The sequence below is a fragment of the Rhincodon typus genome, chromosome 48 (assembly GCF_021869965.1).
Source record: "Rhincodon typus isolate 14 chromosome 48, sRhiTyp1.1, whole genome shotgun sequence".
Taxonomy (NCBI): Eukaryota; Metazoa; Chordata; class Chondrichthyes; order Orectolobiformes; family Rhincodontidae; genus Rhincodon; species Rhincodon typus.
This window is the reverse complement of record NC_063379.1, coordinates 5,107,578-5,119,774: the sequence shown is the minus strand read 5'-3', so window position 1 is coordinate 5,119,774 and position 12,197 is coordinate 5,107,578. Positions and strand designations below refer to the sequence as shown.

The 12,197-nt window shown below is 45.7% G+C and overlaps 1 protein-coding gene across 1 annotated transcript in view; it reads right to left on the bottom strand.

The window, feature by feature from the left end:
• Nucleotides 1-2,558: 2,558 nt before the first annotated feature.
• Nucleotides 2,559-12,197, bottom strand: part of LOC125488062 — a 38,621-nt gene continuing 28,982 nt past the window's right edge. The window contains exons 2-5 of the mRNA XM_048620881.1: nt 8,094-8,378; nt 5,059-5,196; nt 3,585-3,662; nt 2,559-3,002 (exon numbers count right to left, since the gene is read on the bottom strand). Of these exons, the coding sequence (XP_048476838.1) occupies nt 2,992-3,002; nt 3,585-3,662; nt 5,059-5,196; nt 8,094-8,378 (512 nt within the window). The 3' untranslated portion in view covers nt 2,559-2,991. The remainder of the gene's footprint in view (nt 3,003-3,584; nt 3,663-5,058; nt 5,197-8,093; nt 8,379-12,197) is intronic.

The window sequence follows — 12,197 nt, the reverse complement described above, 5'->3', positions numbered from 1 at the left end:
TTTCATCTCACAGAGTGACTAACCCAGACAGTGACCACACCTGCAATGACTACACCAAAACTATCCCTAGAGATACCATTCTACACAGAGATGATTCCCAGACAGTGACCAACCTAACAGAGTGACCATGCAGGAGTGACCATACCCAGAGAGTGATCACTCCATAGTGTCCATCCTGAGGTTGACCATCCCAGTGAGTGATCAGACCCAGAGTGACCACCCCCAGAATACCATTCCATAAATTGACTATCCCCAATGATCATCTGTAGAGAATTACCAAACCCACAGAGTGACCATTCTCAGAGGCGACGTCCCAAGAGTGACTAACCCACAGTCATCATCATCAGAGTATGACCACCCCCAAAGCGTGACCAACGCCATAGAGTGAGAACTCAACAGTGACCATCCAGAGAGTAACCATCCCCAGATTGTGACCATCCCCAGTGTGAGTGACTGCTGCCTTAGAATGACCAACCATGACAGTGACTATCCCCACAGAGTGACTATCCACACAGTAAACACCCCTAAAGACTGATCATCACCAGGGAGTGACCAATGCAACAGTGACCATGCAAAGTGACCACCCTCAGCTTGTCCATCCTGAGGATGAACATCCCTCGTGAGTGACCACTCCCAGAGTGACCATCCTCAGATGTGACAATCCCCATAGGGAATAACCACCCCTAGAGGGAGTGACCACCCATGACAGTGAACTTTTCACAGTGACCATGAGAGTGATCAGCCATGGAGAATGACTATCACAATAGCATGACCACACCTACAGAGTGGCCACCACTGTAGACTGACTACCCCAGTGACCAACCCTAGAGACTGACCACACTGAATGACCATCCCCTAGAGTGACCAGCCCCTGGAGAGTGACCACCCAGAGAGTGACCTTAGGGAGTGAACATCCCAAGGGAGTGAGCATCCCCAGAAAGAATCCATCAGAAAATGACCACCTGCAGACACTGACCAGCCCAGAGCGACCACCTGTATGATCAGCCTCAGTGACCACACCCAGAATAACCAGAGTGACCAATTCCAAAGTGACCATGAGAATGACCATTCACTCAGTGACCAACACAGAGTGAGCATCCCAGAATGATCAGATAGTGACCAGTGACCATCTACAGAGAGCGACCGCCAGAAAGTTGCCATCCCCAATGAGAGGTAATTAGACAGTGAGCATGAGTGACCAGCCCCACAGTTTTCTTAACCAATAGTGACCACCAGAAGGTGAACAGCCCAATACAGTGATAATAGAGAGTGACTACGCCAACAGAGTGAGCAACAGACAGTGAATATCGAGAATGACCACTTCCAGAGAAGGATGTCTGGAGTGTGACATTCCCCAGAGACCACTGGGAGACACCAAACGCACAGAGCAATCACCGGCAGAGTGACCTCAAACCAGGGAATCCAATTGTTACAAATCAAAGCAGAAAATCCAATATCTATCCCTCAAACCCCAAAACTCAATCCTGACACCTCAAACCCCAAAACCAATCCTGACACCTTAAACCCCAAAACCCAAACCCGACAGCTCAAAATGGAAAACCCAATCCCAAACCCCAAAACTCAATCCTGAGAGCTCAAATCGGACAACCCAATCCTGACACCTGATTCAAGAAAACTCAATCCCCAACTTCCACAACCTGCTTCTTTCTGGACCTGACTCCCTCTGGATCTGACCAATGCCATAGTGTACCCTTTTGTACCTGACCTGAACACCGGAATAGACCCAACCTTCTGAATGAAAGTTTCAAGATCTGACCAGCGTGACCTTAGTTATGCTCTGACCCTCACCGACCTCCCCTAATCCCTCTGCCTCATTCAAACCTTTTACTCCAGATTCAACGCCCTGAGCTAACCCTCTGGATCTGATTCTCTGAGCCAACACTCTTGACCGGTAATGCCAGAACTGACTCCTCTCCCCTCCCCGGACCCAGCCCTCTGTACACGCCAGTTCCTCGGACCTGACACAGGGCAGCACGGTGACTCAGTGGTTAGCGCTGCTGCCTCACAGCACCAGGGACCCCGGTTTGATTCCACCCTCGGGGGCCTGTCTGTGTGGAGTTTGCACATTCTCTCCGTGTCTGTGTGGGTTTCCTCCAGGTGCTCCGGTTTCTTCCCACAGTCCAAAGATGTGCTGAGCAGGTGGATTAGCCATGCTAAATTGCCCGTAGTGTTCAGGGACGTGTAGGTTAGGTGGGTTATAGGGGAATGGGTCTGGGTGGGATGCTCTGAGGGTCGGTGTGGACTTGTTGGGCCTAGGGGCTGTAGGGATTCTATCTATGACATCCAAATCCAACTCTCCCATACTACACTTTGCAGAATTAATGCCCCAAACACACAACCCCAAACTGAGTCCAATACAGTAATAAAAGCTGGTGCCAGATCCAAGACCAAAATTTCATCCTGATACCCATCAGAGATTTGAAAATAGGTCACGACTGTCTATACATCAACAACCAACTACTGCTGCAAACACTCCTCTTGACATGCTCACTGAGGCAAGACACAGAATCCAATTTGTCAAATGTAGTTTTGGTTTTACTGAAAATAGCTGCCCAGGGGCCACAGATGTGATGCTTCCAAGGCAGTTGCCAATCCATTCTGTCGACAGTTACATAGCTTTGACTCCAGTTTGCTGTTTCTTGGTGAGGTTCAGTCCAAGTTTAAGGCCATCTTTCTGGTGGTTCAGTTGGTTCCAAACACATGCACTGCACAATTGAATGAGTTGGAGGGAGTTCTTTTCCCAAATCCTCGACAGTCTTTGAAATGGAGTCTTCTTTCATGTGGTTCCAGATAATGGCCGCGCCCACGTTCCCTACTTCCCCCATGCACTCCCTTTTCCTCTGCTGTCTTTTATCCCCTCGAATCCACCGCAGTGGTGTTCATTGTGTTACGATCATGCTGCAGTCCACAAATCTCCACTGTGGCATTCCACTCCACCATCACGAACTGATTGGCAAATAGCACTCAGCTTCAATCAAGTTCTGAAGGAAAAGAAAAAGGCAGCGTGGATTTGAAAGTGAACTCAGTGAATGGATAATGCTCGAGGAATTAAAACGATCCATCCCTCCTCACGCCTCCCTCCACTGCTTTATCCCACACTGATACCTGGCTTTTCAGTCAGTAATCCCTGAAACCCTTGACAGTCAGTGTGATCCCATCTGAATGAAGAATAGTCATTGATATCTGTCCTTTCATACTCAGTACATCTAGAAACCCTTGACAGTCAGTGTGATCCCATTTGAATGAAGAATAGTCATTGATATCTGGCTTTTCATGCACTCTGATTACACCTGTGAACCCTGTGCAATTCTCTGTCCCAGGGCATGCGTCCTGGTCTTAGTGGAGCATGAAGACAGGAAGTGTGATAGATAAACGTGACACCCTACAACAGGTTGGGGTTAAAGTAGACAAGTTGGAGTAGCTTTGATCTGAGAAAGGGTGTTGGGGTGTGGGTGATCACCGGCCGATTAGCACAGGATCCTATCTGGAAAAATGAAAGGGTCACTGCACTCCTGCCTCCCAGTGCCCCAAAAAGTCTGAAGTGTAGGCTTGAATGTGATTACCTATCCTCCTTGAACTTGTGTGTGTTGCTCCTACGGTGCTCGAAGTAGGGTACTGTGCCTGTGGCGGATTAAACCAAGCTGTGGATGGAAAATAGTAACAGTCAGTGATCCAGGATTCACGATCAAAACCTCAAGCCACAGACGGTATCTGAAGATTACTCTCACACACATATACAGAACCATTCAGTCACCACGTGCACAAATGCACACATGCTCTATCCCAAAGAGAATCTGTTATCTTTATGGTGAGTGATTGTGACAGGAACTGAGAGTGGAGGGAGAGAAACAGGAATTGACTGCAACTGTATTTATTTGTGTATGCAGAACTGCACCTTCATGTCTTCTGTATTTTTGTATGTGTTGGAATATGTGATCATAAGTGAGTGTCAATGTGTATTTGAGCATGCGCATTATGTGCATGAGTGTATCCGTGTGCAAGTGTATGCTTGTGTATGTTAGTGTATCTCCATGTGCAGTTAAGTTTGAAAGTGTGTGTCTCAATGTGCAGTTGTCAGTGTGTACGTGTGTACCTCCATGTCTGTGTATGGGTCTGTTTCTCCATGTGTATGTGTGAGTGTGTACGTGTGTGTCTCCATGTCTATGTATAGGTCTGTTTCTCCATGTATATGTGTATGTATATATGTGTGTATGTATGTGTGTCTCTGTGCCTGTGTGTGGGTCTGTTTCTCCTTGTGTTTATGTATGCGTGCATCTCCTTGTCCTTCACACACTTTGTGCCAATTCATTCTCTTCCATTTACCAACCATGGCAAATTATGTCCCCTTTGTCAAGCTAGTATTATCACCCTAAAACATAAACTTTCCTGAATAGGCCTTCCTATCCCCTAAATTAACAAAATCAAATTTATATAAGCAGCTGCCTCCATGAGACATGCATGCATGAAATGTTAGGCGACATGTTTGGGACTGAGATTTCTGGTACTGTATGCAGCCACCTCCACTGTTTTTGCCATGAAGGCAAGATATTCTATTGTAGCAAAATACCATAATAATGTCTCCCTGTTTGCGTGTGTGTTTGCGTTGTTGTGTATCACAGAAAGAAACACAGAACTGAGAAGTGGGTACATCTGGAGAGAAGAATGAGAAAATTCAGACACATGAACAGCGAGGAGGATGTAATTCCAGGGAGTAAAGGAGGTACGTTTAGAGACAGGAGTGGGGGAATACAGAGAGAGAGAGAGAGAGAGAGAGAGAGATAAAGCCAGAAAACAGGAGGGGGAAGTCTAGCATTAAGTGAGGGAAAACACAAAGAGTGGTTTAAATCCCATGATATGAGGAAGAAGGTAATTCCAGAGTGAGGAGGGGAAGAATGCAGAAGGGAGTAGGGATAAATTCAAAGTGAGTAGGGGTTAAATCTAGAGAGGAAAGGGTAAATCCAAAGTCAAAGAGAAAAATAGGAGACAGAAAAAGAGGACTGCTCAAAAATGCAGTGCACAAAGATCCATGGTACTTACCTCGTCTGCGTCGCAGAAACCACCTTACATCCCTGCACCAGAAGAAACAGGCACAAAGGAACAATACAAAGCTGCAGAAAAGGCTGAAGATACTAAGGACAACAATTGCCCAGATCGGCAATGTAAAACGGTCATTCCCTACAACAAACAATGAGAAAGATTCAGTATATTGCACAGAATTCAGTCCTGACCAATCATTGAGTAAAGCTCCATCTACTCAAACTGAATTTAAAGCTCCCGCCACACTAGTGCCAACAAATACTCCCAGGACAGGTACAGCATATGGTGAGATACAGAGCAAAGCTCTCTCTACTCTTTTAAACTGTAAGTAAAGCTGCCTCTACTCTTTTAAATGAAAAGTAAACTGGAAGTAAAGATCTCTCTACTCTTTTAAATGGAAAGGAATGTTACCTCTACACTGGCACCATTAAATACTGCCATAACAGCGACAGCATGAACCTAGTAAAATTTTCTCTACCTTTATAAACTGAAAGTAAAGCTTTCTCTACTCTTCTAAAATGAAAGTAAAGGTTCCATTGAGTTGTGCCTCTTAATCACTCACAGGACAGGTACAGTACGATACAGTACAAAGCTGCCTCTACACTGTCCCCATCAAACAGCTAATAGCAGAACGGAACAAGGTGAGATATAAAGTTCCCGCTACTCTTTTAAATTGAAAGTAAAGCTCTCTCTACACTGGCCCCATTGAGCACTCCCAGAACAGGGATGGTGTGGGGTTATTTAGAGAGTAAAGCTACCTTTATTCTTTGAATTTAAACCTCCTTCCATACTGCCCTATTTCAAACATTCCTAGGATAGGTACAACAAGGGATAAATACAGAATAAAGGTCCTGCCGCCCCATCCTCATTAAACACTCCCAGGATGGGTACAGCACGAGATTAGTTACAGAGTAAAGCTTCCTCTACCTTTATAAACTGAAAGTAAAGCTTCTCCACTCATTTAAACAGAATTTAAAACTCCCTCAACACTGTCACTATCAAAAACTCCCAGGGCAGATACCGCGTGGGATTAAACACAGAGTAAAGCTCCCTGTACACTGACTCCAACAAACACTCACAATGCAGGTTTAGCACACAGTTTAGATACAGAAGAAAGCACACTGTACCCTTTTAAACTGAAAATAAAACTCCATTCACTCCTTCACAATGAAACTAAAACCCTCTAGATTCTGTCCACATTGAACACTCCCAGGACAGGGATATCATGGGGTTAATACACAGTAAAGCTCCCTTTATTCTTTTAAACTGAAAGTAAAGTTCTTTTTAACACCATCCCCACCAAATGATCCCTGGCCAGGTTAGATACAAAGCAAGCTCCCTCTACAATGTCCCAAACAAACATTCTCAGGACAGGTATAGTATGGGATTAAATATAGAGTGAAGCTTCCTCTACACTGTCCCCATCAAACACTCCCAGGACAGGGACAGCACAGGGTTAGAAACTCAGTAATGTTTCCTCTACTCTTTTAAACTGAAACGAAAACACTGAGCATATTAAACCCTCCCAGGTCATGTGCTGCACAGGTTTACATATAAAGGAAAGTTCGCTCTACACTGCCCTCAACAAACACTTCCACGGTCATACGGCACAAGGTTAGATATAAAGTTCCCTAAACTCTCTTAAACTGGAAGTAAAGTTCTCTCTATGCTGACCCCAATGAACGCTCCCAGAATAGGGACAACGTGGGATTAGAACTTCATTGACTCTTATGAACAGAAAGTAAAACTCTTTTTACTCTTTTTAACTGAATTTAAAGCTCCATCTACACTGGCCCCATCAAAAAATCCCTGGACAGGTATAGCAAGAGATTAAATATATAGTAATGCCTCCTCTACACTGTCCCCATTAAACACTCTCAGGACATGGCAGCATGGGATTAGATAGAGTAAAACCTCCTCTACTCTTCTGAAGTAAAGGTAAACTGAAAGTCAAGATTCTTCTGTGCAAACTGGAAGAATAGCACCTCATTTTCTGCTTGGAAACCCTGAAACCCTCAGGCCTCAATGTAGAGTTCAATAATTTTAGGGTCTGAGCACCTTCACTCATGTCCTTACCCCAATGCCTACACACCAGGCCTTGTCATCACACGGGCTGCTACCACAAACAACTCAGCCACTTATGGTCCTCATTGTCAGCTACTGATACTTCCAGGCTGACCTTTACCAATTCCTTTGACTACCCAACTGTTTTTCTCTCTCTCTCTGGCCTGCAATTTCATCCATCATTTACTTCTTCCCCCACTCCCCGCTCCTTCTTCAGCATATATGTTAACGCTTTCACAGCTACAATCAATTCTGAACAACAGTCACCGGACCCAAATGTTAACTTCTGCTTTCTCTCCACAGATGCTGCCAGACCTGCTAAACTTTTCTAGCAATTTCTGTTTTTTGTTCCTTTAACACCACCACCACCAAACACCCTGGGCAATGTACAGCGTGGGTTTAGATACAGAATAAATCCCTCAACAATGTCCCAAACAATCATTCGCAGAACAGGTACAGCACATGGTGAGATACACAGTAAAGCTCTCTCTACACTTTCTCCATCAAACACTCCTAAGACAGATACTACATTTGATAAGGTACATAGAGAAGGTCCCACTTTGTGTGCCCATCAAACACTCCAAGACAAGTGAAACACGCGATTAGAAGGCAAGTAAATCTCTGACAACACCACATGCATTAAAATCTCAGAGAGTGGGTAAAGAACAGGGAAAAACAGAATAAATGATTCTCAATATTATCCATTAAAGATTTTCCAGATCAGGCAAAGCACGTGATTACAGAGTGAGGAATGTTTATTTGACATGAATACAACAGGTACAGGACAGCTTTGATGCATACTACATTTTACTGAATGCTGTCCGAGAAACACTCAAACGGCACAAACAACAAGAGGTTCAAACAACAGTGGAAAAGGAAACCAAGTCCCAGATTGCCCATGTAAACAGAGGCGGAGTCACACTGACTCAGACCGATGGACCACCTTTAAGAGACAGTAAACCAAGACTAACCTGTGCTGCAATCTGGGTTTAAATCAATTTCGATGCTATCTGAGCTGACAGCATTTGATGCAGTGCACTTGTAGAAGGAATGACCAACAGGAACAACCACTGACATCGCAACACTCAGCCTACTGCCACCATCTGAGATGTTGTGGTGTTTGTCATTGACCACCTCAACCCCATGGGACTGCCATTTGTAGGTGAGCTTTGTGCCTTCGGCTGTCTTACACTGGAGCTGGCAAGAAGCCTCATCTGCACCCATGCTGACGTGAATGCTAACATTGGATATGGTTTCTGAAAAATACAGAAAATGGGTTGAAGGTCAAGTCACATGAAATCAATTTCAGTAGGAGAGAGACTGAAAGACTCTATTTAATTTCAAACAGTCACTGGTGTCTCTTAGTTCTCTCCCTTCAAGGGAGGAATCTGTACACTGGTGTCTCTTGGTCTGTCTCTCTTTCCAGTTATAGTCCAACAGGTTACCAGCACCTCCATATCATGTCTCTCTCTCTCTCAGGGAGATATCTGTACACTGACTGGTGTCTCTCAGTCCCCTCTCTCTCAAGGAGATATCTGTACACTGACTGGTGTCTCTCAGTCCTCTCTCTCTCAGGGAGATATCTGTACACTGACTGGTGTCTCTCAGTCCCCTCTCTCTCAGGGAGATATTTGTACACTGACAGGTCTCTCTCAGTCCCTCTCTGTCAGGGAGATATCTGTACACTATCTGGTGTCTCTCAGTTCCCTGTCTCTCAAGGAGATATGTGTACACTGAATGGTGTCTCTGAGTCCCTTTTTCTCTCAGTGAGATATCTGTACACTGACAGGTGTCTCTCAATTCCTCTCTCTCAGGAAGATATCTGTACAGTGACTGCTGTCTCTCATTCCCTCTTTCTGTCTGGGAGATATCTGTACGCTGACTGCTGTTTCTCAGTCCCTCTCTCTCAGGGGAAGGTCTGTATACTTACCAGTATCTTTCAGTTCCTCTCTCTCAAGGACATAGCTGTAGACATATTGTGTTTCTCTCTCTCTCTCTCTGATTGAGATTGTTGTACACAAACTAATGTCTCTCAGTCCCTCTCTGAGAGAGAGATTGTTGCACACTGACTATGATCTCTCAATGCTTCTCTATCAACAACTATCTCCCTGAGATGGAGGGACTGAGTAGACACTAGTCAGTTTTCAGATATATTTGTTATTTAATTTTAAATTAGTTCTTTAATCAGGTAACTAAAAGCTGCTCTGTTTTGTTGTATTTACTTATAGTTATCTTTCTGAGTGACTCTCAGGTGAGGGTAGTTAACTAACAGTTGGTTTAATACAGATCAGGGGCCCTCTTGTGGTACAGTGGTAGTGTCCCTACCCCTAGACAGGGAGGCCTGGGTTCAAGTTTCACCTGCTGCAGAGATGTGGAATAATATCTCTGAACAGGTTGATTAGAAAGGTAAATTGTAAATTAAAAAAAAATTAATCCAGTTTAGAAGCATTGTTCTTGGGGCATACAATAAGGAGGCAATCTCAGTGCTACTTTGCTAGATGGGAGTGCTTTGGAGTTGTGTGAAAACAGAAAGCTAGGTGAGACGGGGAGTAGGTGAAACTGAAAGTGTGGTGCTCAGCTTCAGTCCGAGCAGTTCAGAAAGCAACATGGTCCCAATGGAAACAGCCAACTGATAAGTAATACCTGCAGGTTCTTTTCTTATAGTTTTTTAAAGGATATTAGCTTAAGTAATGATAGGGATTTCCGAAAATTGTTCGAAACAAAGAAGCTCCCTAGCTTAATTAAATTCTCTTAATCGGAGTAAGTAGCTTAATCCAGACAGAAGTCATGACAGGACACTGCAGAAGTGTGACGTGCTCCTCTTGTGCAATGTGAGAAATAAGGGACGATGTGTGCAGGAAATATGGCCAGCAGTAGCTAGTGTGGCCATCCAGTCACATGCAGTTGTCTATAAGGCCATGAAAATGTTTAATTCCAGGTTAAATTTGGAATAATTTCGCACAGGGAAAGGTCAGCATGTGAATGGGTGGAAGCAACGGGAGCTGCGGGGTCGGGGGTCGGATGTGACAGCTTGCATTTATCTACTTTAATGTAAAAAAGAATGTTGCTGAGGTGTGTCAATCAGACAGCATCTGATACCAAACTACATAAAGAGATAGCATGGATAGTTCAGCCAAGCTCAGATACAGCATGGGGTTAGATTCAGAGTAAAGCTCCTGCTGTACAGTCCATCTCACATTTGCAACGTCATTGCCCCGTGTTCCAATCTTAAGGGACCACAAGGAAAGTTGGTGAAGAAACCTTTCCTTTGCGCACTGAGCAGTGTTAATTCTGTATATGTCAAAACATTGTAAATAAATCTGGCTAACCATTTTAGCCCAATGGAGAGTGTACGAGGGCATGCCAGGAGCAGCACCAGGCATACCTGAAGATGAGGTATCAACTGGTGAAGCCACCAAATAGGACTACTTGCACGCCAAACAGCGAAAGCAGCAAGTGATAGACAGAGCAGAGCTGAGCGATCCCACAACCAACAGATCAGATCTAAGCTCTGCAGTCCTGCCACATCCAGTCGTGAATGGTGGTGGACAATTAAACAACTCACTGGAGGAGGAGGCTCCACAAATATCCCCATCTTCAATGATGGAAAAGCCCAGCACATCAGTGCAAAAGATAAGGCTGAAGCATTCGCATCAAACTTCAGCCAGAAGTGCTGAGTGGATGATCCATCTTGGCCTCCTCCAGTGGTCCCCAGCATTACAGATACCACTCTTCAGCCAATTCAATTCACTCCACGTGATATAAAGAAATGGTTGGAGACACTGGATACTGCAAAGGCTACAGGCCCTGACAACATTCCGGCAATAGTACGAAGACTTGTGCTCCAGAACTTGCTGCTCCCCTAGGCAAGCTGTTCCATTACAGTTACAACACAGGGATCTACCCGACAATGAGGAAAATTGCCCAAGTATGTCCTGTACACAAAAAGCAGGACAAATCCAACCCGAGATAACAAGGTGTAGAGCTGGATGAACACAGCAGGCCAAGCAGCATCATAGGAGCAGGAAGGCTGACGTTTCGGGCCTAGACCCTTCATCAGAAATGGGGGAGAGGGAGGGGGTTCTGAAATAAATAGGGAGAGAGGGGGAGGCGGATAGAAGATGGATAGAAGCGGAGGGCCTTCTGTATGGGGAATGCAGGTGTATAGGAAATGGACGTCCATGGTAAAGGTGAGGTGTTGGGGACCAGGGAATTGGAAGTTCTGGAGGAGGTGGAGGAGGAGGCAAAAAACTCTTCATCACCAACTGCCGTTGAGACATCAATCGCCTCAACCTCTCCAACCCTCTCACCCACTCCAACCTCTCTCCTGCAGAACGTGCAGCCCTCCGCTCCAATCCCAACCTCACCATAAAACCCGCGGACAAGGGGGGCACAGTTGTGGTATGGTGCACTGACCTCTACATCGCCGAGGCCAGACGCCAACTCTCTGACACCTCCTCCTACCGCCCCCCTGATCATGATCCCACCTCCGACCACCAAAACATCATCTCCCAAACCATCCACAACCTCATCACTTCAGGTGACCTCCCACCCACGGCCTCCAACCTCATCGTTCCCTAACCCCGCACTGCCCGCTTCTATCTCCTTCCCAAAATCCACAAACCTGACTGCCCTAGTTGTCCCATTGTCTCCGCCTGCTCCTGCCCCACCGAACTTATCTCCAACTATCTGGACTCCATTTTCTCCTCCTTGGTCCAGGAACTCCCTACCTATGTCCGTGACACCACCCATGCCCTCCACCTCCCCCAGAACTTCCAATTCCCCGGTCCCCAACACCTCATCTTTACCATGGACGTCCAGTCCCTATACACCTGCATTCCCCATACAGATGGCCTAAAGGCCCTCCGCTTCTTCCTGTCCCGCAGGCCCGACCAGTCCCCCTCCACTGACACCCTCATCCGCTTAGCCGAACTCGTCCTCACCCTCAACAACTTCTCTTTCAATTCCTCCCACTTCCTACAGACAAAGGGGGTGGCCATGGGTACCCGCATGGGCCCAAGCTACGCCTGCCTCTTTGTAGGTTACGTGGAACAATCCCTCTTCCGTACCTACAC